This window comes from Pteropus medius, unplaced genomic scaffold, assembly GCF_902729225.1.
Source record: "Pteropus medius unplaced genomic scaffold, Ma_sr-lr_union100, whole genome shotgun sequence".
NCBI lineage: Eukaryota > Metazoa > Chordata > Mammalia > Chiroptera > Pteropodidae > Pteropus > Pteropus medius.
Window position 1 is genome coordinate 13,506,884 of NW_024349796.1, and position 26,471 is coordinate 13,533,354.

Here is a 26,471-nt window from a genome sequence, read left to right on the forward strand (position 1 = left end):
CACGACCTCAAGTTACATAACATCGGACTGGGCAGGTGGCCTTTCTAAGCCTCCGTTTCTTATCTTCCACTAGGATGGGTATGTACCTGACAGCATGCCCCTCAAAACTAAGTAGTACAGTTTTGTTTTTCTTTTTATTGTTGTTAGTACGTGATCCTTGACTTCAAGTAGCTTGCAGCCTATTTGCGGGGACCAGTTCGTAAATGAACTACCCCACACAAAGCAGAATAATAAAAAAAAAAAAATACCTGAACGATATTTACAAGCAAAGGGCAGTGGGGGCTCAAAGGCAAGGTGGTCGATTAATGAAACCAGCTTTTAACCACCAGTCCCTAACCACCTGGAGCTGCAGCCACAGCCTTGTGGGGGAGGGGAAGGGGAAATAGGAAAATCAGCCTCTTTCCCAGGCCTTGGAGGACGGCCGTGAGTGACGTCTCTGCGAATTAATGGCGCAGTTTTCACATCTCGTGGCGTACGGTCCTTGACGTCTGCATACATTGAAATTCCGTTAGAACCCAGCGCCTTACGTGGCTTCGGATATGGTACGACTGACTGAGTCACGTCTCTCTCGGTACACCGGCAATCAATAAAAAAAAAACAAAACAGTGAAATGCGGTTAAGCGCAGGCCATCCCTCCCCACCCGCTCCCCGCAGATCAGCGCGATTCCTTCAGGTCAGCGCTGCCTCCCCCTAACATGCTCGATGTCCAGGGAGGCTTAAGTGTCTTCAAGCACCGAAGGCAGAGGTCTTGCTCTCGAGCTGGCAGCGGGCCCCCCGGGCCATATCGCTGGCCCCGCTCTTGAGCCCCGGGAAGCCAGCCCTGTCCTGTCCCGTGGGTGGCTGCCCCGTGTCATGGCTCTGCAGAGTAGATGCCACCTAAGGATGCAGTCTGAGGCCCGGAAGGCCGTACCGGGCAAAAGGACCAGTTTCTTCCTCTCTCTCGCGGCTGTAACTCAGGCTTCTTCCTGCAGCCTCTGTGCGAGGAACCCAGAGATGATGCTCCCCCCACCCCCAACCCCGCCGCCATCAGCCACCACTTCTTGAGTTTTAATTCATTCTGTATGTTTGAGTGCATTTTCTGTCTTTTCCTTACACAGAAGGGATCTGAGGGTGCATTGTGAGCTGTGAGCTCGCAGGGAGCGGTGGGAAGGACGGAGGGCAAGGGGAGAAAAGGCGGGTGAGAAACAGGTGTGAAAGGGCAGAGACGGCCTTCCATCGCTTTGTTTGGGGCCGTGGCTGTTACCCCCGGGAGCAGCAGCGTCCCAGGCCAGAGGGCGTCTGCCTGCCCCCTCTAGCTGTCATCCCAGCATCCCTGAAACATGACCTCTGTCATCCACAGGGGAAATCTGGCCTCACGGTTACCCTTAATTGTAAAAGCAGACCACGAGAGCGTGCTCTGTTTTCTTTCTTCTTAGGAAAATGTTGAGCCTTTCCTTGTTCCTCCCTAATGCTGGAAGCCGGCATCTTTCATCTTTTTCTCTCGAAGTTGCCTTTGTGGAAAGGCTTTATTTGAAAGTTCTAAGGGTAGATATCCAGAAGGTAAGATGAAGCCAGTTGAAAACGATATCCTTTTTCTGTTCGAATGGCAGAGAGCAGTTCCGTTCTGACATTTGAATCCGTGAAAACCAACGACGCTTAAGTCACTAGCTATGATAGCATCTAATTTTATTATTTTTTGCTACTTGCTTTTAGTTAATGGAGCAAGGTGGGCCTAAATGAGTCCAATTGCATTTAGCTTCTTTTACTCAACTTAAGGAACAAGTTTCCCTTAGCTAAGGACCTATATCTAGTTTCTGTTATTCATACTTGGTGTTTGCTCACTAATACGATAACGGTGACAGTAATAATAATTTGAATTACTTCTACTTCTATAGTGCTTCGTATACTCCAGGTACTATTTTCAGCTCGTTAGAGATATTGATTCATCGATGCTGGCAATCATAGATAGGTGTTATTTTCTACATTTCATGCATTAAAAAAACAAGACACAGATCAAGAGCTATGAAGTGGTACAGCCGGGGCACCCACCCCCATAGCTGCCTCTGTCATCATTCCTCACTCCCATTAACTGGAAGCTCACGTCCGTCGCCAATTATGTGACAACAAAAAGCAGCGATGTGGTGTGCTGTTTAAGGACACAGACTGCAGAATAAACTTGCCTAGGTCTGTTTGTTTGGGAGAAAAGCAGTCCATCTAGAGGGATCATTTAGAATGAGAGAACCATTTTGAGATCGGAACTGATAGGGCAAGATAGAGACTTGATATCCAAACTGAAAGTGATCTGTCAGTATCGCTTGTTTTTTATGAAGGCTTGTTGTCCGGCGCTGACTGTCTGTTTGTTTTTTTTGAGCTGTTTTTTTTTTTTTTTTTTTCTGCTTTTGCTGCTTTTGTTTTTCCGCCTTCCTTCCTTCCTTCCTTCCTTCCTTCCTTCCTTCTTTCTTTCTTTTTCTTAAAAAAATGAACGCCTTTGATTAGCAAACAGTACAAATGTTTATAGAGTTGGAAGATTTTTAATATCTTTATTTGAATTGCATGAAGCAGCCAAATGTAGTTTGGCCCTGGGCTGCAGTGTGTGCGTGTCCAGGCGCCAAGCATTCCAGACCCGTTACCTTGTAAGTGTAATATTTACCAGATTTTTGCTTCATCTGGAGATGAAGAGCAGAGCTGAGCTGAGCAGAGTGGGGGCGGGGCGGGCGCTGGGAAGGGAGCTGGGCGATCAGAGGGTCCCTGAGTGAGGCGTAGCTGGGAAGGTGGGCACAGACTTGCCAGAGACAGCCCTTTTGTTGGTGACTAGGGATCTAGGGGAAACTAGCAGAGGCTAACCTGTTGGGGTGCTTCCTATGCGCCAGGCTCAATGCTAAGCGTTCTTGCTTTCGCGGTCCTATTTTATCCTTATAACTCGAGGAGGAAGATGCTGCATCGTCCCATTTGATAGATGGGGACAGTGCAGTCTCTAGAGTTGAGTGGACTGCCCAGGTTCCTGTTCCAAGGTCCGCCTTGATTTTTACTTTGGTGACACTGGTACTGAGAAGGGATGAGAGTGGCCAGGTGGAGCCCAGACGAGTCCAGGCATTCGCTCCATCCTCTGTTCGTTCTCATTTCCCAGCCTCCCTGCAAGGTAGATGAGGAAACCAAGCCTAAAGAGATTAAGGAATTTGGGCTCAAGGCCAGCTTTTAAGTGGCAAAGTCGGGGATATAGAATCCCAGTGCGCTGAATCCCAAAGCTTCAATCTCTTTGAGTTATAGCACGACGTGTTCATGAGGCACCGGTGCCAAGATTGCAAACGAAACCAAACCCTACACCACGCAGCTCTCCGTCAGGTTCCTGAGAGAGAAGGGGCTCCAGGCGCAGTTCCAGGCGGTCTGCACTGAACTCTGCCTGTCAGTCAACAGAGCTAGTAAATGAGATAAGGTCGCTGCTGGGGGAGAGAGAGGAGAGAGAGAGAGAGAGGCAGAGAGAGAGAGAGAGAGAGAGAGAGAGAGAGAGAGAGGAGAGAGAGAGAGGAGAGAGAGAGAGAGAGGGGAGAGAGAGAGAGAGAGAGAGAGAGAGAAAAGAGAGAGAGAGAGAGAGAGAGAGAGAGAGAGAGGAGAGAGAGAAACGAGCACACACACGCAGTGGGGAAGTTGTAGGCCGGAGCCCGGAAGAATTATTCTCAAATCGAAGAGATCAGCAGTTGCCAGAGAAGCACATGTGTCACGTCCCATAGTTCGGATTTATCATCACTTTATCTGATGAGTAAATGGTGACAAGACACCCAAGGTCAGCAAAAGGAGATGGCGAAAGCCGGCTCTGGTTCTTTCTGCCCTCACCAGGTGGAGACTGCCATTGGCACCCCCAACACAGCGGTCCTGGTGTTTTGTTTGTTTCGATGTGGGAGGGGGGGGCAGGCAGCGTTTGTGTGAAAGTGAAGCCATGGCCTTGGCACAGCCCCGCCCCCGCCGGCAGTGTTCCGGCCCCCAGTGAGGCTGGAACAGCAAACGGAAGAACCTTCTCGCCCAGAGGCATCTCGCCCTCAGCCCCCCTTCCGCTCCCTTTCTCTTTGCTTCGGGGAAGATGATGCTTTGGTTGAATCTCACCCAAAAAGCAGTATTTTTAGCCGAAGGTGGCAAATGATAAAAGCCAAGGTGTGACAGGAAGCTCTCGGGTTAGCCTCGCGGGTGGAAGAACACAACCCCAGCCCCGAGAAAGTGCTTTCCCAAGACACGCACGCAGACTCGAGCGGCCCCTGATTCATCGAGATGCGAGATGCGAGATGCGAGACTGATGAGAGGCCTCACGGAAAGCACTGGGTTTCACATCCAAATTAAAGTAGGTAGTCAGGTTCTTTCTCTGTGGAAATCCAGGGGTTTTTCTCTCTGGGCTTGGTACAGCCACTGTGTCCCGTGGCACGTTTGGGCATGGCAATGGAATCCAAAGAATGTTTTTCCATCATTTCAAACCTTAAAGCAGAAGAGAGTGGAATAACTAGCCTGGCGCGCAACAGCCAGGGTTTAGGGGAAGGAGTCTGGATTAGGATGAGGAGGGCCAAGGCGCCCTGCTCCCAGCACCGTGCCGAGACCGTCTCCAAATGCCACCTCTAGATCCCCTGCGGCCTTTCCAGCCCTGACGGCTCGTGGAGGTGCGACGCACTGTTTCTCTTCTGGCCCCTCATCGCTGCTTTTGAAAGTAAATATTTATAGTGCGAGGAGGTTGTTCCAGGGCGCGAGCCTACTGTAAGTTGTTTTGAGATGCCTTCTTGGAAATCATGGGGTTTTTGAGTGAAAACACTAGCTGATAAGGAAAGGTTTCAGGGAAGACGATAAAATATGAAACAAAAGGCAAGGCAGTTCCCAATGAGGAAGAAAAAAAGCTACGTGAGAGCGCCTTCAACGTTTGGCTTCTGCCGTGGACGCTTCGAGAGAGATGCGGAATAGAGTTTATGGTGTAAATAGAGGCTTAAAGGGAAGACTGCGAGCGAAAGTGAGCCCACATTTAGACAGGAGCCGAAACCCCCGTTTCGTCACTGTATAATCCTCCTGGGATCTCTGAGTGATCTTCAGAGGGACCACAATGCAAGGGAAAGCACGTGTCTTTTCAGAAATGTGTCACCTCTTGTAAATATCAGTCTACATTAAAAAAGATGCAACGACATTTTGAAACGCAGTCACGAGACTGCTAAGTGTTTCTTTTGGATGGGACAGCAAGTGGCATCAGGGGAGAGGAGTCACAGGCCTTTAGTGTCACCCAGGCTCCTATCGGCTTCATAAGCAAACAGAAATTTTTTTTACCAAAAAGTGGCAGCTTATCCCCTTAACCGCTATATTTGGGAGTTTTTTTCTTGTTTTTTTTTGTTTTTGTTTTTGTTTTTTTTTTTTTACTAAAGGATTTTAGCATAGCTATATGCCAGAGAACTCACATTTGGTAATATGTCCCATGAGTCAGGTTTTTTCAAGGAGTTAGAAGTTTCAACAAAAGGAACCGCAGGCTTCTGAAGGACTTTCCACGAAAGGCATTTTTGAGTAAGAAACGCCACCTTGGGATTTCCCCACTTAAGAAGGTAGAAAATCAACACACACTGACAGAAAAGTACCACCTTTCGGAGCCTCCCCAAAACTGCGAAATGAGACAATAACGCCTTCTCTTCACTTTCCCCTTCGTTTCGACGTCTCGGAGTGTGTCACACGTCGTGATTTTGTGGCGGTGGGACTGCTCTGCACAGATGAGAGCTAGAGAAGGCTTATTTAAATCATATAACGTCCTTCCCTGGGGTTCCCCCACTCGTCTCTTCCAGAACATCTTGACTCAGTTGAACAAATAGAAAAAAGAAATCGAGGGTTGGAAGCGTTTTGAATGCATGAGGGGTACGCGTCTTAATTTGAATGACCGTATCCTGTCATTCGTCATTTTACAGAATTAGAAGTTATGATCTTTTTTCATGTAGATCATTAAGATGGCTACGTATGTTGCAATAAAGTGAGAAAAACTAGAGATGGAAAACGCGTTGCGGGTGTGTGGGATCTTTGAAAACGCAGAAAAGCAAGTAAGTCAAATGCTCCGCTCTGTGTTCTAAGTGGGATTGTGATTATATGGGTCTCTCTTCCCTTTTAAAGTGAGGTCCTCACAGCGGTCCCCTGTAAGTCACTCCCACTGTGGCGCCACCACTTTTTAGCTGTGTCGACCACAGATAAATTATTTAATCCTCCTAAGCCTTAGCCTCCCCACCTGCAAGATGGAAATAAAAATAGCATCCAGCTCGCAGAGTCCTCATGAGGCTTGAAGGAAAAGGGACACGGAGTGGGGGCTAGGGCTCGGGTAGACTTGTTGGCTTGCAGGTTCTAGACAGTTCTCTGTGCTACCTGTAGGCACAAGTGACTTGCCTGCTTCATACACTGGGAGTGGCGGAAAGTGGGAATTATCCAGCACGTAGCAGCACATCCATAGTGAGATGGCTCTTATATGAGATTTCACTCAGGTTATAAGTGAGATTCTGTCTAAGGAAGCACGGCGTAAATAGTGTGTCAACGTGGGCACTTTTAATGGTGAAATCACTAGGAGTCTCCTTTTGTACCTTGTTTGTATTAATCGGAGGGGTCAACAAATCGAGTGAGGGCAAGAGCGGTTTTCTGAGACGCGTCCCACAGAATCGGGCTCGTGTCCCGGACCCTAAGTTATAAACCGAGGAGCAGAGGCAGATCCCAGCACTGTGCTCGGTCACTGGCATCTGTAAGGCAGAAAAAAGCCTGGCCCCCAACCACAGAGTTTCCGATACTGCTGCTGCTTTGACGTGTGTGACATTGTCTTTGCTCCTGGTCGGGACAGTCACATGGGCATCAGACGCAGAGTAGGTGCAGCCACTGCTTTCAGCGGTCCGTTAGGTCATGAGCTTGCATTTGCCGAATGCTCACTGCGTTCACATCCGTTACCTAATTCCACTCCTCCTGCAGTTCTCAGAGCGAGAGTTCGTATCCTCACATTCGAAAGATACAAAAACGAGTCTGAGTCCTCGCTTTCACGCTGTTCACGTCTAGAAGGTAAAAGTGGAAAGATTTTTATTTACTACCCAATATGATGAGTAGGGGCACAAAGAAGGGAGAAATTGATTCTAGAAGAGCTAGAAATTCTCCTGAAAAGAAGAAGCACTAAGGCCAGATGTGTAAATTTGCCCAAATGTACAGGGTTTCCAGGTGAAGCATTGACGGGGCCTGGGCACAGTGGGGGGCCGGTCCTTGGCACATTTGGAAGTCATATGGCATGTAACGGGGCCGGGAGGGGAGGGGAGACGTCTGGGCGGAGTGCCCGTGAAGCTAAGAAGGCAGGTTGGGATCACAGGGTACAAAGTAAGAGAGGAGACAAAGTTGCCTCTTTGAGGTATTTGAAATTGTTGTCAAGACTTTTCACTGGCTGGAGGTCGAGAGGGAGTTAAGGATGGCTAAGAATGGAATGGGCTAGCTTTAACACCAAGCCATAACGGAGTTTGAGATTGCTGACCTTGAACCCCCATAACCTCAAGGGCAGGCAGTGACTCTCCCAGCCTTAGATGGAAGGGTCTAGTCCAAGTCCAACAGGTTTTTAGACATGAGGGAGCTGGGGCCCGGAGGGTTGCTGATAGCTGCAGAGAAATCGTCCTGCCCGTCCTCTGCTCCTCCCACACTGTGCACTTTAAATCCCTTCGCAGTCTAAGTGGCCACATGGCCACTGTCCAAGACCCCTTCGCACTTGACCTTTTCACTTCCCTTTGCTCACACTAGACTTGAGGGCAGAGGTGGTCTGATTGACAGCTGGGGAAATAGGACTGACTCATGTTGACTGTCTCTCTCTCTATTAGAGTCATAAAGTGCTTTCGGCATTCTGAGATCCTTCTCTAAGATATTTTTAAATGTTGAATATGCCATGAAGTTCATGTCTCACTCAGTGTCTCAAAGCTCTCCCTCCCCCAGCCCGTGTCATTCTACATAGAAATGAATGCAGCCCCACTGAAAATAAAGCCATGCCTCCGTGTCCCCTGCGAGCTTAGAAGCTATAGTTAGAGGTCCCCATGCCCCCACAGGGCCACGAAGAGGACAGGGCGTGGGAAGAGGCGAGGGTATAATTAAGGGTATGGAGAAGGCATCTTTGCCTCCTTGAGCCCCCCAGCTTCCTTCCTGCAAAAAGAAAAAAATAAAAAAAGGCACGTACGGTCAGTTGGTTTCCAAAAAAGCGAGCAAAGAGATCGACAGGAGTTTATAAAAACCTTCGTTGGGGCTGCACTGGTGGCCTGTCTAGGGAAGAGAGGTCACAGCTGGCTCCCCACATCCAGGGGACATTCTAAAGGTGCTGTGAACTCCTGATTTTGTCACTGAGGGCGATGGTCAGAAAGCATCTCGGGGTCTTTGCTGTGAGCACTGTTGCAACCGCCTTGGTCCAGCCTCCCCTTCCCCACCCACCAGGGAAGAAAGAGCGGACTGTTCTAAAGACACCTCACGTCCCCTGCTAAAACGCGGGGAACCTGGATGTTCCCTGCTTCTCTCATCTCTGCGTCATTCCCAAAGTGCCACTTACGGAGAAGGTCACTGTATGTCACAGTCCCTGAGCGGGAGCCTGAACAGAAACCTCTTTCTCCACCTTGGGCCCCTGTGGATGCTCTGCCCCTCAGGCTTCCATGCATTTAGAGGAAGGTGCTTCTGCTCCTGGCCAGAGCACAGCTATCTGCAACGGAGATTCTTTCTTTGAAGACCGTTGTTTTTTTCTCTCTCACAAAGGGTGGCCTGACCTTGAACAGAAAGTGGCTTACACCCAAATGAACGCGATTTCTTAAAACAAGCCTGACACAGGCAGCTCCATTCCAGAACCCAGTAACGCCACAGTTCACCTGGATTCCTATAATTCCTGTATGTTCCCATATCTTAATCGCCCATAGCTCTGTTGCCAGGACAAACAGGAAGGGAGCAGAGCACACGCCCTGAACGAGTACATCCACCAGCTCTAGGAAAGCACCATCCTTCGACACTCTGACAGTGGTGGTCAGGTCCTGCAGGGCCATCGGCCGAAATGCCAAGGATGTCTGAGGACTTCAGAGCCATTCCGATTCCCTACCATCTCACTCAACATTGAAAAAAAAAAAAAAAATCGGACCTTTCAATTCAGCTTTTCTAGGCAGCATCTCTGGAACTAACCCTCAGAATGCTGATTATTTAATCGAGGATGGGCATTCTGGGGTGAGGTGGGCTCTGGAACGTTCCTCAGCCTCGTCTCCTTGGCCGTTTTTCTTGGCGATTCGCAGTAGGACATTCACCTTGAAGAAAATATGCCACCGGGTGACAGTTTGTTGTGGCAGTAGTGTGACCGCATGGGTCCAGGGGCCCTCTTTGCATAGAGCGCCTGTCCCTCCTGGAGACATGTGGTGTGGTGATGAGGCCTGGTGTGGAGAAGCCATCTCAGAAGGATGTTCTGGTATGGATTCGGGTCTGGATTCACCTAACCCGATCTTAGAAACTTGGTTCATGACCTGCGCATCTGGAGGATTGAGTGAAGTAGATGCTAACGCTCTGATTTTGAGACCGCCCTTTGCAATAGCATTTAACAAACGAATGCACGAGTTTACCAGATTAGACTTCGAAGCCATCGTAGCATGCTTGAAATGAGTCAAGTCAAATTAGTATGCATCGAATAGGGGTGTATTATAAAATTTGCTTCAAAAACCGTCAGAGTACAAAACATATGTTGACATCTGTAAAATAGTTTTACAAATAGAAAAGACCACATGGAAAAGACCAAGATTTGTCATTTATCATGCATTCAAAACACATAGAAAACAGGATGTGAGTGCAAAGGTTAAAAAAAGACAGAAGTGTTGGGATGCATTAATAAAAGTATAAGTTCCACGATCGTGCTACTCCTCTTGAGAATTATAATTATGTTCGCATTTAAGACTGGAGCAAAGACAACATCCACAAAGGTAAACAGCTTCCATGGAAAATAATGAAAGGAAATAGGGTTGTTGGTTTAGAAAACAAAAAAAGATGGGGCTGGGAGAAATAAGAACTGGCCTCAGGATCTCTAAACAGGGTCGAGTGAAGAGCAGTGAATCATCTCGTGAGTCAGTACTAGATCCACAGAGTAGACTCTTAGGTTAGCAGATCTGAGCCCAAGACGGGGAGGAAGTCTTAGGCAGCGGGAACTGTCAGACACCGTACTGGACCATCTCCCTGAGTTCTGAGTTCTCTGACCCTGAAGTAGTCCTGGGAAAGGCTGTCTTGTCTTGTCTTGTGGACATAACCTGCAGGAAGAGGAGGAATTAAGTATCAATCCCATTGAGAGCGCCAGGCAGGTGCCAGGCAAGCCCTTTAAGGGCTCTGGTTTCAAAGTGCAACGAAGTTTCAGAGAGACTGAATGTTGGCTCTGTTCGATTTTTTTTTTTTCTCTTGAACTGGTTAATCCAGACCATCTATTCCTTTTCACAGTCACTCCCAGATCGTGCATGTAATGCGTTCGCTCTAATAGCCCCATGCCACTTGCTTCAGTTGGTAAATAGCTTGGGATTCTAGAAGGGTGTGCCCGGAGTTTGTTAGCTTAGCTTTAGGGCAGGGCAACAAATCAGCCTCCTTCCTCAAAGTAATTAGGCGGTTGCCTGACAAAGAAGTTAGACCACGGGCAAGAAATGTACAGAAAACACTGAGCAAAGCTCCAGTGCAAGACACGCATCGGCCATTGTATGCATCCACGCTCTAGTTTTAGGAAGATTAGAGAAAGATTTTCAGGCTGGTAAAGAGTCGCTAACCCTCATTAAGCCTGTGAAACAGCCACACCATCCCTGCAGAGCCTCAGGGAAAACACGGTAGTTTCTGGAAAGGAGAATGTTAGAAGTTTGTTCTGGGATAAAAGCGTTTGCTCTCTTTGCTGGGATGAGGGAGAATGTCCCAGATGGGTATCTTCATCCTCATTTTGCCAATGTCCTGCATCATTTTGGAAAGATTTTACTCCCCCCTTTTTCAATCTGTAAAAAGAGATTAAAAATAAACCCATTTGGGGGATGTTTCTAATCCATGGAGATTAAAGATGATATTCTACATTTCCAAGTTGAATTCGTTACTGGAATCGACCCAGAATGCCTGCCTTCCTCGCCCTCGGGGGAGCCACCGCTGCCTTCGGGGATCGGCGCGTGGATAACGACGATGTGGGGTCACCGGCCTCTTGAAACGCCATTAGTAGACCAAAAGTACGACTGTCTTGCCCCCTGGATGCTGTAGAGAAAACAAACAAACAAACAAACAAACAAACAGATCGAAGGGAAGAAAAAGAGGAGAGGAACCATGTAGAACAGAGAAGGAGAGAGAATGAGAACAGAACAAGAAAGAAGAAAAACCCCCAAACCCCCAAACCAGGAGAGCTGAACGTGCTTAAAGGTCCAGACGGTGGCAGAGAAGGGTGGCTTCACTCGCCTGTCCTAAACGTGAGGACCACCTGCCACTGCGAGGCGTTTAGAAGGGGTGTCACGTCTACGGCCGCGCCACCCCGAACGTGCCTGATCTCTGCTCTCGGAAGCTAAGCAGGGTCGGGCCTGGTTAGTACTTGGATGGGAGACCCCCTAGGAAGACCAGGTGCTGTAGGCGTAGAAAATTAAAAAAAAAATAAGGGATTGTAAGCTGACAAGGTCCTTGCGATCTGTGAGGTCAACCAAGGGTCGCCTCGCCTAAAAAATAAATAAATAAATAAATAAATAAATAAATAGGAGTGTCACATTTATGTCACACCGCAAGGCCCAGAAGAGGGGACAGGCGCCCTCCCCATGTTCGACATCTCCAGCCTCCTCTGAGACACTGGGCCCCCAGGAGCAGCAGTTGACCCGTCCCCTTCCGCCACCGAAGATTTTACTGCTGAAACCCAGCACCTCCGACACAAATCGCCTACATCCGGAGCGTGGAGAAGCCTCGGAACGAAAGGTGCCTTGACGAGGTCGATGGAAACAGTGCAGGAGGATCGAGAAACGCCGCCTGTCACAGCTCGAGGACACCAACCGCCCCGGGCTGGCCCCGCCGTGGTCACGCTCCGCCCCGTGCGGGACGGGCCCAGACGCCCACGCCGGCGGTCCACATGGTCTCGGGGAGCAGTCAGACGAAAGCCAGGGCACCCCAAGCTGACGCTGACACCGCGAGACGCCCAGCTGCCAGCAGCTCGACGAACCTGACGCCGTCCACCCGCAGAGACGCGCACCCTCCGTGGCAGGTGCTCGGGGCTGTGTGACAGTTAAGGGGAGGGGTGGCGAAGAGAGCCCCAGACGCCACTGCCGATGCCTGTTTACTTCTCAGGCATCTTGTGGGAAGTCGCTGTGATGTGAATGTCAGCAGTGTTTGGGAAGCGGTAGTGAAGTCGGATCCGTCTTCGGCATGTGCCAAGACAAACTTCAGGAGACCCCAGAACACAATCATCTTGGTCGCGAGCTGGCCGGGTGCGTGCACACAAATAGAAGCTGGTTTCTCGCCCTCCAGCCTTCGATGGGTCGCTTGTCTCACCGCCCTTTGGGGGATCTCTAATGAACCCCAAACTACTTCCGTCTAAGGCAGGGATGTCGGGAACGAGGGGCCACTGCACTCATTAAGCACGTCAGAAGTCCACGAGGAAAAGTGCCAACACTTCTGGAAAGGGGAGGGATGAACAGGAGCGTGTCCTGTTCTTCCGAGGAGCTTGGGAGTACGAGCCAGCGGAGGCCACAGGGGGCCCAGGGGCCCTAGGCGCATCTGTGTGGGGCGCAGTAATTGGTATGGTATCAGCGAAGTGCCTCTGACCGGGGCGCTTCCACACTGAGTAGGCCCCCAGCACGCCTCCCCAGGGCCATGCCTCGAAGGCGTACGCTGGGCCTTGCATTAAGATCTCTCGAGCTTTATTGCAAGTCCGGGTGACCTCTGGTTGAGAAGGAGCCACAGTCGTGGGCCCGTTTTCCCAACATCGCCACAGTGTGGTGTCAGTATTTCTGCCTGGCGTGGAGTCCACCTTCGACCCAGGGGCGGTCCTCAGTGCGGGAAGGAGGCAGGACGTCAGAGTGAAAAGCCGCGGTTCTCACTGAGAGGCCAGCCTCGCCCCCACCAAGAGATACTGTACTGGCCTTGCTCTTAATTCCTTTATCTGTGAAACGAGGGTTAAGAACAGCTCATTAGCACAAACCCAGTATGTGAAGCTGTCATGGCAGGCGACGGGAGCACGAAGTGGAAGTCTGAGGCTGCAGTGGGACCGGGCCCTCCTTTTCAGGGTGTGGATCTTGGGATGGAAATATTTCATTCATCCCTAGCTAGTCCATGACATTGAGTAACAATGGGAAGGGAAGCCTGGCCAAGTTCACTGTGGTTAGACCACAATCTGAGGCAAACGTTATTGGACCTCAGGATGAAACAGAATCACATTGGGTTCACCCAGTAGGTGAATGGAGCCAGGTAATGAGCACATTAATAAGCTCCCCCAGGTGAGGCTGACGTAGGCGGTGAGTGACAATCATGTAGCATAGGAGTCAGCGGAGAAAACGGTTTTCAAAGGCTCATCCACGGGGAGCATCAAAATGAGAATGATGTAAATGCAGAGCTGTAACTGAGCTGGTGGCGATCTAGCCCAGCCTCCCCCGAGACTCAGGACACCCCACTGCATCTCTCGGGACAAGATGTGTCTCGCAATGACATGAATTCTTCCAGTGAGGTGAGGGCTCCCAGCACTGAAGAACAAGGCATTCCTTTTTTTTTTTTTTAAAAAAGCTCTTTATATATTGAGGCAAAATGGCACTCCCTGGCTCTATGGGAAATAAGAAATTTCCCTATGAAGTATTTGAAATCTCTGAAGGGATCTGATGTCTCTGAGTCACCTCTTCTTCAAGCTAAGTAATACCATTTGCTCCAAATGAGGGGTTCTCTGTCGTGCCTGCGCATGGGACTCATTTGAGGAGTGTAGAAAACTCCAATGAAACTGACTCTCAGGACTGGGTCCCAGTGTCGATATTTTGAAAGTTCTTCAGTTTGAGAAAGGTGAAAGGGATTAAGAAGTCCAAATTGCTAGCCATAAAAATAGTCATGGGGATGAAAAGTACAGCATAGGACAGAAAGTCAATAATATGGTGATAGCTATGCACAGTGCCAGGTGGGCACTAGACCTATCGGGGTGATCATTTTGTAAGGTATATAAATGTCTAATCACTACGACGTACCCCTGCAACTAATGTAATATTGAATATCAACTGTAATTGAAAAATAAGTTTAAAAAACATATAGACATTTCACAAAAAGAAAGTTCCTCGGGTTTGACATATGCAGTCCAGGTAGACCATTCGTGCAAATCACGGGGAATTTTATTTTTCTATTATAAGAGCTTTAGGGCTGCAATTTCTTTCCTTCGTCTTACTCTTTTTTTTCCTATGTAAAATGCCTGATCGAAATTTTACGTGTTCTTTTTTCTTTTTTTTCTAATCATTTAAGAATATTTATTGAGCTACGACTATGTTCTTTGTATTTGCCTAGAGATTTTGGCTACTTCGTTTACCAAAACAGACAAATCCCTCTCAGGAGTTTACATTCTAGCAGCAGGACACAGACAATAATAAATAAGAGGCTAATTAAATAACCACTTTTGTGGTATGTTAGAAGGTGATCAATGCTTTCGAAAAATAAAATTGTATACCACATGCCCCTATATCTTTCTGTCTTTCTTCGTGGATTTCTTCTCCTGTCTTTTATTTTAGTGGTTCTCAAACTTTAGGGTGTGTAAGATTCGACCAAGGAGTTAGATGAAATGGAGACCCTTGGGCCCTGCCTCGCGCCCACGCTTCGAGAGCTCCAGTGACATAAGATGCATAGGTCCTGTCTAGTAACAGGAGCCTGGGCTACTGGGTAAGCCTCTTGCAACTTTTCCCATAGGAGGGAGATGAGCTTGTATTTAAAGTTTAAGGTACGTGGTGAGGGCTGAGCGGGAAGGCAAACGAGACCTCCAGGCCTCTAATAATTCCTTTTATACCCGCACTTTCTGCCTTTCAGTGTGAACTACTGACCTTCTGCCTTAACCTGGAGGTTCGCTGGGAACACTGAGACCAGCGCCCAGTTTCCCTTGGGGGTTCTGGTCAGTGCTGCCTCCAAGAAAGTTGCTGTCGATGCTAAAGTCTCTTTCTTCTCGTTCCCCGGCCTCTACCTATGGGCTTGTTATGTGAAGTGGCACTGGTCTGACCAGCTAGGCATCAACCGCATCTTTAGCCCAGTGGTTCTCACACTTCGATGGCGCATCAGATTCCCCTGGATGATTTGCATTTGTCACGGGTTCCCAGGTGAGGCAGACGCTGGGAGTTTGGGATCACGCTTCGAGAACCACTGCTTTAGCAAAAGACAACAAGAGATCCTGGACCCGAGCTTCCAGCGTCTGTCACACTTTCTTTTCTGCCACTTCTGTGGTGTCACCAACCTAGTCCGGAATAAACAACCGATGGGTGGTTGGAACCTTGCCCCTCTGGGCATCCTCGGGGGATTTCTTTCAGGCCCCACACCCACGTTCTCTGTCAGAGTTCCTCACATACTGCTGATGTAAGACTTCTCTTCAGTGTTTGTTCGTTGCTGACTTTTTAAAAAAATTTTGCTAATATGAGCATCCTAGTAGGAGGTGGAATCTCTTGATACAGGAATTGTTTGGGGGATAGTAGAATTCTCTTGTCACCCTTTCTGCTGGGGAGGGCTTGGTAAAGCAGGTGAAGCATTACAGGATGGGAGCAGGGAGTCTGAGAATGTATTGGTGACTATAATCTCTCTCTGCAGGGGACAGGAATTAGAATATATAGAGTTGTGTATCAACTGTTCAAGGTGCTTACAGAGGTTGGAAATAATATACAGTGAGCTAACAAGTTATTTGGAACATATAAGTCAACATGTAATGCTTAGAAGGTAACTCATGATTAAGTGCTATAATCAGGCTTTCTGTATGCTGCGACTTTGTGAGTAAATAACGAGTTAAATTTCCTCATTTCCCTGCCTCTGTCCATTCCCCTAAGTTTGATTCAGCGGGGATTTGTGGCCAGGGTGGAGGTGAGAGGAACACCATTATTTGATGACATTCTGGAATCTTCTATGTGTAAGATTTTCCCTGAGAGGAAGGCACAAGGCAGAACATGGGGAGAGGAGCAGAGTCAGCCTGGTGGTCTGAATCGGTCCAAAGGGTGGAAGGAAAATCAATTCGATTGAACCAAAAAAAGTGGGTCAGAAATTGAGAGGAAGAGAGCCAGCCAGGATGTGAGTGCGGGTAAGTCGGCCAAGGTCAAGCACAAGTACCTGACCACCTGGCGATGAACTAGGAACTGGGATGGGAATTCCAGAGGACTTGAGGGAGAACTCCCGTTCTCTCTAAATGAGTTCTTGGAGCAGGCGGAGGAAAATGCTCCGTCCTTCCAAGGTGCAGTGGGCGGATCGGGCTGCACAAGCCGTTCCATACCGATCCTGCCTCTCTGGCGCCCGGAGCCCGGAGCCCGGGAGCGAGCCCGCCGCGTCCGGCTGGCTGTAGAGGGCCTGCTTTTGGTTCTCCCCACACCAGGCATCCAAAAGCTTTTACGAGGCGAGGGCAGGATCACAGACTAGGCTGGAGCAATTTGCTCTGATGTTTTTTTCCCCTCCAATGCAGGCACATTTGGCAAATCGCTCAAGTTCCTCAGCTGGGTAGGGGGACTGGTGACCCATAGCAGATTGATGGCAGGGAACAGCTGGGCCCAACCCTTGGAAGCGGCGGTCAGGTCTTCAGCCAGCGGTCCTTATGGAACGAGCTGGAGCAGGGGTGTGTGGCAGGCAGCCGCTTCCTCCTGGCCTGCTCACTTCACTGGGGCTGCGGGGACAAAGCAGAGTGGCTGCTGGGGGCTGCGCAGCCTCGTTGCACCTGCTGCATTAACTGCTTCTGCTCATAAAACAAGAACCCAAACTGCAGATTTGTGTTATCAGGCAGCTGACATAGATAACAGCCAAATGGTTGTGACGGCTGTGGGGGGGAGGGCTGCTTGCTAACGAGTGGAGAAGCAGAAGGCACTTCACCAGCAAGCTGCTCCTGTAAATATTTGCAAACGCCCCTTCAAAGCTCGAAAGCCTACGACAGGATCATTGGATGATTTGCTTAGAAGAAGAAACAAAATTGACCTCGTGGTCTGCATCAGCCGTAGAAAGAAAGTGTGTGTATGGGCAGAAAACCAGAAAGGGGAGAAAAATGGCTCAAAGTTTAATAAACACAAAAGAGAATAAAAATAAATCTCAAGAGCCCTTATTTACACACTCGATGGAAGGATAAGGTCGGGGCGGGTGGGTGTGAAAGATGGCGTTCGGGAAGCAGAGCGGGCCTCTGAAAGGGAAAAGCAAATTAGACGTTTTCGCTTCTTAATGGCAGGAAACAGACCGAATGAGCTTTGTTCTTCCAGAATGCTCTTCAGAGCACGTTTGCATCTTCTGCTGTCTAATGGGGAGGCCGTGGAAGGATGAATGCAGTCTTTAGGATGAATGCAGTCGTGGAAGGTTCTAGACGGTTTGCAAGACCAGAGAGCATGGCCCCAGCCTTGCCCAGGTTTTTCTGCCTGGGCGTCTGGCCTGTTTTCAGCTGAGCTGGTCAGGCATGATCCAGCCCACCAATCACCCGGGCTGGGCGCGTGCAGGCGAAAGATTATTTTCTTAGCAGCTACTTCGTCAAGTGGCCATGCTAGGGGGCTCCCGAATCCTCCTGCCTGTGCGCGTTGGCCAACTTGAACACTGTCCACCTACTATATAGTGCTAAATCTCGGTGTGTTCTTTGCATTTTTAGTGTAATCATCAGGGCATGGACTTCTCAAGAAATCATGAAAGGTATTTATTTCTATTTTAAGATCGGCAAGATGGCTCATTTATTTAAAAAGAAGTTAGTCTTGTCAATAGCCAGACACCTGAGTCTTTCAAGGCTCCCGTTGATGAAAACTATGCAAACAGTGGCTATTTGGCGAGCTCCGTGTGTGCAGAGCCCTGTCTTAGGTATGTGGGGAAAAAGAAAAACTTGGCAAACACAGTCTCTCCCCTCGAGATTCTTAAAATTCCAGTGGGGCATGCATAAACAAACAAACATCATGCAGAGGTAATAAAAATATTTGTCAGTGGCCGTAAACAACCGTGAGCGGTTTTGTTGTCATGAAGCTCTATCATGACATGGATGCATTCTGGAATAATGAAGGAGAGTTTTCAGGAGGGGACCGTGGACACATCTGAACCAAGCGGCTTGCCCAGTGTAGGTGCTCAGTAAATGGGGGTGGTACAGGGTATCTGGGGGTGGAATTAGGACCCGCTTTGCCTCATCCTCAGGGACCCTGCAAAGGCAGTGACAGATTACTACCAAAGAACAGCAGAGCTCTCAAGCAATTCTTGAGCTTGACATTGCTCATCGTTGTGCTCGCTCTCCAGATATTTTACGTGGCTCAGAATTGCCGGGATTGGGGCCGATTCTTCCTCTTCGTTCGGCAGGATTGCCTCCTACCAATGGACATTATCCTGAGTAAAAGATTTTAAGACCGGACCTGGGTTAGCCAGTCTATTGGTATAGCTTTTTTCTTTTTTCTTTTTTTTTAATTCACGATTCCTCACCCTCACTTAACCAGAGGGTGTATTTGGTCACATGCGTGTGAAAACCAAACTGTCAAAGCCAAAAATAGATGCAGTATGTGAACCTGGAGAGGGTAGAACATTTGGGTTCCAAACCTTCAAGGAAAAAAAATACATGGGCGAACTGCTTGCCGTTACGAGCTGTTTTCTTGGCACGTGTGATTAAAGTGTATGCGATTCCGACAGCTCTCTCCAGGCATCAGCTGTCACGAGCGTGTTCCAGTTCATAACCGTCCAGGATTTTCTACTTCTGTGTCAACTTTCAACAGATAGGGTTAAGTGCATGCCCGCAAACAGAGTTGGAAGTGGTTGGTTGGTTAACGTCTATTAATCTACTACTCCTGTAACCAAATGCACATGCTCATTTATTTATTTTCCTCTGGTTAAATTGTTGATGGTATTAAATTGGCCACTGAAAACAAAATCAGTCGGTAGGTATCTTCCTGATGGTCTCTCGAGACTGTCTCATGCTGCACAGTCTTTTTCTTGGGAGAACGATGGATTTCTGTCATCTTCACTGACTGCCCTCACTTTTTACAGATACCATCCCGCCCACTTTCTACAGACCCTACTTCAGGATTGTCCGATTCGACGTCTCAGCGATGGAGAAAAATGCTTCTAATTTGGTGAAAGCGGAGTTTAGAGTCTTTCGTTTACAGAACCCCAAAGCCAGGGTGGCCGAACAACGCATCGAGCTGTACCAGGTAACTGTCGCGTGGGTCCTTTGAACGGACCGTCGGCCTGAAGTCTTGGGGTAAAAGTCTTTCCACCTCTCAGATTTTCTGAGCTGATGTAAACCATTCTATCTATGGCCCTCGTTCGTTATTCCTCCTACAGCGAGACCTCATTCCTCCATCACTCGGAGAGGAAGAACGTTTAGGATGAAGGGTTGGTGCTCTGAGCACACGTTTTCAGTGGCGTAAAGCCGTTGGTGGGCTTCAGTCCGGAAGCCCAGCCCCTGAGCTGGAAAGGCAGATAATCTAGGCCCAGTTCCACCGTCAGGAGAGAAGTCAGCTGACCTTCCTTTCCTCATCCGATGGCGTCATCCGTGTCTGCTCTTTGATCTGCCTTCCCAGCGTCTTCTCCCTCCCTCCTTTTTCTTCGTTTGCCTTCCTCTTCGCTCCCTGTTTTTTCTTCATGGACCTCTTCCTGTTCTGTCTGCTCCCTCCAGCCCACCCCACGTCCCCACTCATGCACGCACACCCTTTGTCCACCCCATTTTCATTACTTGAGGAAGCCCTGTCATCTCTCTCATTTCCCTAAGTACGGTTACTGCGTCGTTGTGTCAAAAGGTGATGATGATGCTGATGATGCTGATGATGCTGATGCGGATGTGCCAAGTGACTGAGGTTGCGGAGATGTTCTTAAAAGCTCGTGACTGCAGTGGAGTCTAAAGGCAACAGCATCAGCATCACCTAGGAGCTGCGAGAAACGCAGACTCTCAGGCCTCACCCCAGACCCACATTTTTAACAAGGTCGCCGGGTGACTCTGGAAGCCCGGAGACTGGTGAGGGAGCAGGTGCGTAAACGGGCAACTTAGATGCGTCACAGTGTCACATGACCAACCTGTGCAAGCACAGAGGACAGAGGTGAAAAGATTTCACCAGGGCGTTGATATTTGGGTGGGGCCTGGAGAAGTGTCTGTCAGGACAGGATGAAGGATGGGCACTCTTGGTGGAAGGAGCAGTTTGTGCAAAGACAGGGTCTCGAAGGGGCCGGTCGAGAGCACCAGACAGACGATGCTCCGTGCCTGAGGGCGAGGAGATGCTGGGGGGAGGCTGCCCTCCAGGAAGAGCATGGAGAGGCCGGATAAGCAGGACTGGCCCCGAGTGCGCCAGTGTCAAGCAGTAGGCGTGCGTGACAGTGTGACTAGAAGGTGGCTGACCTTAGACAGAGAGGAGCCGACGTTGTGTGTGTGAACCTCCCGCTGTCCTGGGTTCTAAACCTTTGGACATTTTGATAATTTGGATAAGAGTTTCCTTTGTATGTATGATGAAAACGGGGAATTATCATACACACGAATGTCGTAGATGAGATCTCAGAGAATAAGTTTAAAGATTTTAAAACGGTTCTCAAAGACCGCTTTACGGGCGTGCTCATGAAAAATAATTCTCACTTATTAAAATGAGTCCCCGAGGACCTCTCTGTGGTGGCCTTCAAATCTTAACACGTGTTCTGAGAGCACCTGGAGCGTCACAGTAACCGGCAGGCCCGCCACTGCCGCCTGCCACCAGGTGGAGTGTCAGGTAGAGTCGGCTTCCTGTGTGCTAGATCGTCTGCCAGGGACCCCCCAGGAGTCGGGTCCTCACAGCCACCCTGTGATGTTTGCATCGTGAGATCTTATTTTTTCCAGAGACATAATTGACATATAACGTTCTATTAGTTTAAGGCGTACAACATAATGATTTGATAAAGGTACATATTGCGAAATGCTTATTTACTGCGTTAGGTTAGCATCTGTCACCTCACATTGTTATACTTTTTTTTTTTTTTGCCTTGTGGTGAGAACTTTTAAGATCTTCTCTCTGAGCAACTTTCAAATATATGACATAGGATTGTGAACTATAGTCACCATGGGCCACGTGACACCCCCAGGACTTACGTATCTAATAACTGGGAGTTTGGACTTTTTGACACCCTCGACCCAGTTAAAGTCTTCTTTCTACTCCTGTTTCCGTTTCCCATTTTACAGAGAAGGACACTGAGTCACAGAGAAATTAAGTCACTTGGCCAAGGTCACACAGCTTGGAGCCCCAGCTGCCCACTTCTCACCAGACACGGTGCTGTTCGTAGCAAATCTTTCCCTTTCTCTTTGCCTCAATATCAGCCAGAACAGACGAAAAATGAGAGAAACTAGGCCGGCCAGAGGGTGGAGTGATACTTGGAGAGAAAGCAAAGATTCGGTTCTCTGGGGAAAAAAAATACGAGCTCAAAGGTAGCCAGCTACGTTTCAAGGTGATTTAAAAAAATGAAAACAAAAATCATGATTACATGTCCTTTTATTCTTTTCTTTTCTTTCTTTTCTTTTCAATTAAATCACTCTGACATGCCTCTCTGTGTGGACGACAGTGTCACGCACTGTCCTCTCTGGCCTTACCTTCAATTTACGTGGCCCCAGTGAATCGAAGGCAGGATCTCTTAGGTTTTGTCACCTGTGACATAAGCTGCTGCATCACTTATTCTTTGGCCCCTGACCCTCTGTTCTGAGGACTGGCCTTTGATGGCAGGATTATAAATGGCTTGTCTTCGTCCCAAAGGCCTTCTTATCTCCGGGAGGGGCTATGTCCCCTGAGGATGGCAAGTCGAGGACCTTACTGAGTTCTTAGCATCCGTGTACCTCCTCAGAGGTCACTGCAGCCCTGGCTGCCCACAGGTACAAGCAACAAGACCCGCCCAGGTTGCAGTCCTCAAGATAGCAGCTTACTGTACGGAGTAGGTGAGTGTGAGTTTGCTCACGGTCGCTGAACACAGGCATCAAGAAGGAGGCGGTTTTAGGGGAAAAAATGAGGAAGAGTGACAACTTCTTATCTGTCTGGAGCTCAGCGATGGGGTAACCTAACCTCCTGAGACACACCCAAGGTACAGGAAATAAGTCAGGTCGATCCCTGAATACCCTCATGTAGGCGCACAGCACGAACACAGCCGGCTTACCAGAAAGGCAGCCCTCGGCCCTCTATCCACCCATCACTAAGGCTGGTCCTCTCTAGGACCACAGGAAAATAGAAGCACCGAATTCTCCGGGGAGGGGGCTGGAGGAAGACACTGATGTGAGCAGACAACCTTCAGACGACAGAGAGTTTTGCCGATGCAGCTCAGTGATGCTGGGCTGTTGTGGACAATTCTCCTGAATGTCCCTGTTTATCGTTAACTCACTTTTTATCTCTGCGGCATCCTACCTGGCCCCTGACATCTGCCTGTGGCCTCTTTATTTGGAGTCCTGTTTTGGACTTGTTTTTCTCTGACTTTCCACTTGTTTTCAGCCGCGTTTTGGAAGCCTTTGTACCTTCCGTAAATAAACTACCTCTTCTAGCCCCAGGACAGAAATCAATACACGTGATAAAAGCCTCGAATTATGAGGATGAAGCTAAATTATTTTCAGGAAACTGAATACTTGCAATAAAATTTTAGAGAGTTTGATACCCCAAACTGCTGAAATATTATTTTGGAAAAAGAAGAACAAAAACAAAAACCTTGATGCTTAAATGGGCAGATCTTTAGCTATTTGGAGCGCTCAACTATTCAGAAGAATAAGTCTCTGAACGTTCTAGACGGCCTCTGATGACTGTATTGCTTAGCAGACAGTTGGCCTCCTACTCCGCAGAGGAAGAAAGGTAGCTTGACTATGAATAGGTTCTCAGGGCGTTCAGGTGGCTGTATGGATGATTCATTAGGATTCCTCAGGAAATAGATTTTAAGCAAGGGGTGAATGTGTGTGTGTTTGGGGTCGGGGAGAGAGCGCACACACACGTGCAAATTCACATGGAGGTTCATATACTCCCTCAAGTATGAAAGCCGCCAGGGCGCTTTTCCAAAGACTGCTCATGGTCCCTTCCCTGGAGATTCTGGTTCTCCCTGGAGAGGAAAGTAATCGCCTCTGGACGGATGTGGTCTGAGAAAGCCCGCCTCGTGATTTGGATGTGATCGTTCTCCATTCTCCATTGAGAATCACCGATTTAAGGCATATCCCAAGCTTTTGGGGTCATTTCGTCCTCTAAAATATAGAAGTACACCTTCTAGAGTCGGAGCACCAGGCCAGAAGGTGCTGACACAGCATTCGTGAGTGAGCTCAGAGTCTGCCTCGTCCAGAGCTGCGTGTCTGCTGCTCCTCCTCGCCTGGGAGAATTACGGCGCCCGAGCTGCCGTGGAGGTCACGTTAGCTTCACGAGGGGACTCGGGGTTCTCACCACTTTCCCCTCTCCGCAGAATAGTCTGCCAGAACTTTGAAGAACGGCAGTCATGTAAAACCTTCCCGTCCTTCTGCCATCTCTGACTGCTGTTACGCTCACAGGCCCTAAATAGCCTGCACTGCTGTGATCATGGCATGACTTCAAACATATGCCGATGTCGGAGGGAATATGGGAGGGATGAAGTCCTCTGGGAGGTGAAGGGAAAAGGAGAGAGAGAAAAAGATGCAAAAAGAACTTTTTCAAATAGGAATGACACCTGCTTTTTTCAAGCTTTACCAAAGGCAGCCTTTATTGAAACATATTCGAATGACACTTCGGCACTCTAAGAATACCTTCCAATCTGCAATATTTACTATAGCTCCCGGCCCGTGTGGAAATTTGAATATAGCTTTCTTCGATTAAGCCGCTCCTGTATTGAGGATTAAAAGCATGCTCAGTTATGAGAGAGAGGGAACAGCCAGGGAGAATCTTTTTCATACTGAGTATCAGTGACATGAGCAAGAACACACATCCGCTTGGAGTCAGGCAAGTCCCCCGTTTTACAAGGGAAGAAATGAGGCCCCGAGAAATTAATAATGTGTTCGAGGACACCCACGACCCCTTGACCCATGGGACCACCAAAGACTACTCACATTGAGACGTGCCGACCTCAGAGGGCCTCGGAGCGTTTCGATATTTCTGGCTTCCTCCCCCCAGCCTGTATCCTCTCACGGGGAATTTTCATTTCAAACTTTGCCCCACTGAGGATAAGAGGATTTGTACCTTTGTCATAATCTGTTCACCGGATAACAAACTACCCCCAAATTTCATGGTCTCAAATAGCAATCGTTTTATTACATCTCATGATCCTCCCCGCATCTCAGAAACTCGGGCAGGGCTTGGCTAGACTGTCTTTTTCCATGTGGCTTTGACTGGGGTCACTTGGTGGCTTTCAGGTGGCATCTCTGGTCCAGAGATCTATGACGATTTCGCTCATGGCCTTGGAGCTTGGATGGCGTGACTGCAGGGCCGGCCTCAGCTGAGCCCCTCCCCGGCCCCAGCTCATCTCAGGGTGTCCCCCGGGGTCTTCCCAGAATGCAGCCTGGCTTATTCTAAGAGGCGCAGGTGACCAGATGTCTAAGGCAGAAGCTACCATTCCTCTTAGAGACTCGGGCCCAGGACCGGCAAGGTGTCACTTCCACCTCATTCCATGGATCCGATGAGCTACAGGCCCCGATCCCAAGGGAAAGGCAATAGGCCCCATCTCACGATGGAAGGGCTGACAGGTGGAAGCCGTCCTCAGGCCGCTGCACTCGCCCGCTGTGTGGATCGCTCGGCAAACTCTGAGTGACTGTCTCCTAGCGTCAATGCCATGACCTGTGCCCCGTCCAGGGACAAATCAGACTCGGCCACCGTCTTCCAGTGGCTCACTGTCTGGTGGCGGAACAGACTTGCAAATGGTGTCCCAGCTGTATGGTCTTCCCACCAGTCAAAATATACCCAGGGTCCTCTTTGAGCAAAAGCTGGAGAATCTGGAGAAATGCCTCAGAACTCATTCCTTCGAGAGAGAGCTGCGAGAATTTGGGGACAGCCTGCCATCTTGGTAGCACTCCTTGGGTGGGTGGGCACCTAATTCCAAGGCCCGAGCCATCTGCCTGAATCAACAGATTCCTTTGAGCCCAGAAATATTTATAGCAGGCATGTCTGATAGGAGCAGGTTTAGTTCATTCGTAGCCGCGGCATTTGTCTTTTGTTTCTCGCTGAATCGTGTTTCACTGTGAGCACTGACATCCTGGGATCTGAGGACCGCGTCTGTGCCGTCTGTTCACCCTGAATGAGGCAGCACGGTGAAGTGTTCAGTAGCATCGACATCGTGACGCTAAATGTTCTCAGGAATTCCTGGTTCACTTGGTATTTCTTGTGAGGCCGAACTGAAAAGCAAGGTTTACAGCCGCCAGAGGGAGAGAGGGAACTCAACGATAGTAAGTCCGCTTTCTTCCTTGTCATCTCTTCGGGTTTGACTTCTAAGTCCTCAAGTGCTCCAAGAGGGAGAGCCCCCTCTACCGAATGACCCGCCAACGTCAGTCGCCAGGTTATTTTTAAGATTAACTTACGAGCTTCGGACCACAGATAAAAGTATGCAAAAATAGCTCACTGGGAGGCAATGGGATGTACTGGGTTCATACATCGTAAAGCATCAGGAGGAAAATGTCAGGTTCTTGCACGGGGCTGGTGTGAGGCCACAGATGTTCGTGCCAGGTGCCTTGGTAACGTACAGTCTGCCGATGGGCTCCTGTTTATTAGTAGAAGCCGAATGTACCGAGGTAGGATACAAGCTCAGTGGATTTCAAAGGAACCTTAGCTTCTCTGACTCAGGAGGCCCAGTGGCACTGAATGTCCTCGTAGAGAGAATGGCATCCGGCGTCAGTCGAAGTCACCTTTGCCTAACGAGAGAACTCTCCCCACCACCTAGGGAATCCTCTAGAAAAACTCTGACAAAGGAGAGTGAAACAAAATCTGTCTTCTCGCTTTTTCTTACCTCTTTCTTTAATACGCAGATTTTGACGCCTATCTGAATTTGCATTTAGACAAGTAACCAGTTTGTCAGATGTGATGACATGTCATTTCTAGAGACTGCTCACGAGGATATACAAAACAGTGGCTAAATCCTAAGCTGTTCGTATCCATTTATTTTCTGCTTCAAAGCTGCATGGTAAATTTTAAAGGATTTTTCAGATTTGAGGATGAAAGGATACATCGATATTTACGGAAAAAAAGATTTTTTTGGGGGGAGTGAATCAATGGCCACTTTAATGGACATTTCACATATCATCTCTGCAAACGCTTTTAAGCTACACACAGCCCTAAGGCTTTACAGTAAAAATTCCACATAAATGGTGTGGGCCTGCTTTAGATGGGACTCCGTTGCTGCCAAATGAAGGTTGAGGGTCCTGACATTTTGGGGAGCACAGCACTAATGGGGTTAATGAAAGTCACCTCCTCTTCTTAACCCCAAACACA

The 26,471-nt window shown here is 48.8% G+C and overlaps 1 protein-coding gene and 1 pseudogene across 2 annotated transcripts in view; both read left to right on the forward strand.

Moving 5' to 3' along the window:
• TGFB2 (transforming growth factor beta 2) overlaps positions 1-26,471 on the forward strand; it is a 72,057-nt gene that overhangs the window by 27,298 nt on the left and 18,288 nt on the right. For both annotated transcript variants that reach the window (XM_039883382.1, XM_039883383.1), the window contains one exon: positions 19,105-19,268. In XM_039883382.1, coding sequence (XP_039739316.1) covers positions 19,105-19,268 — 164 coding nt within the window. The remainder of the gene's footprint in view (positions 1-19,104; positions 19,269-26,471) is intronic.
• LOC120619366 (uncharacterized) lies at positions 11,453-11,568 on the forward strand (annotated as a pseudogene).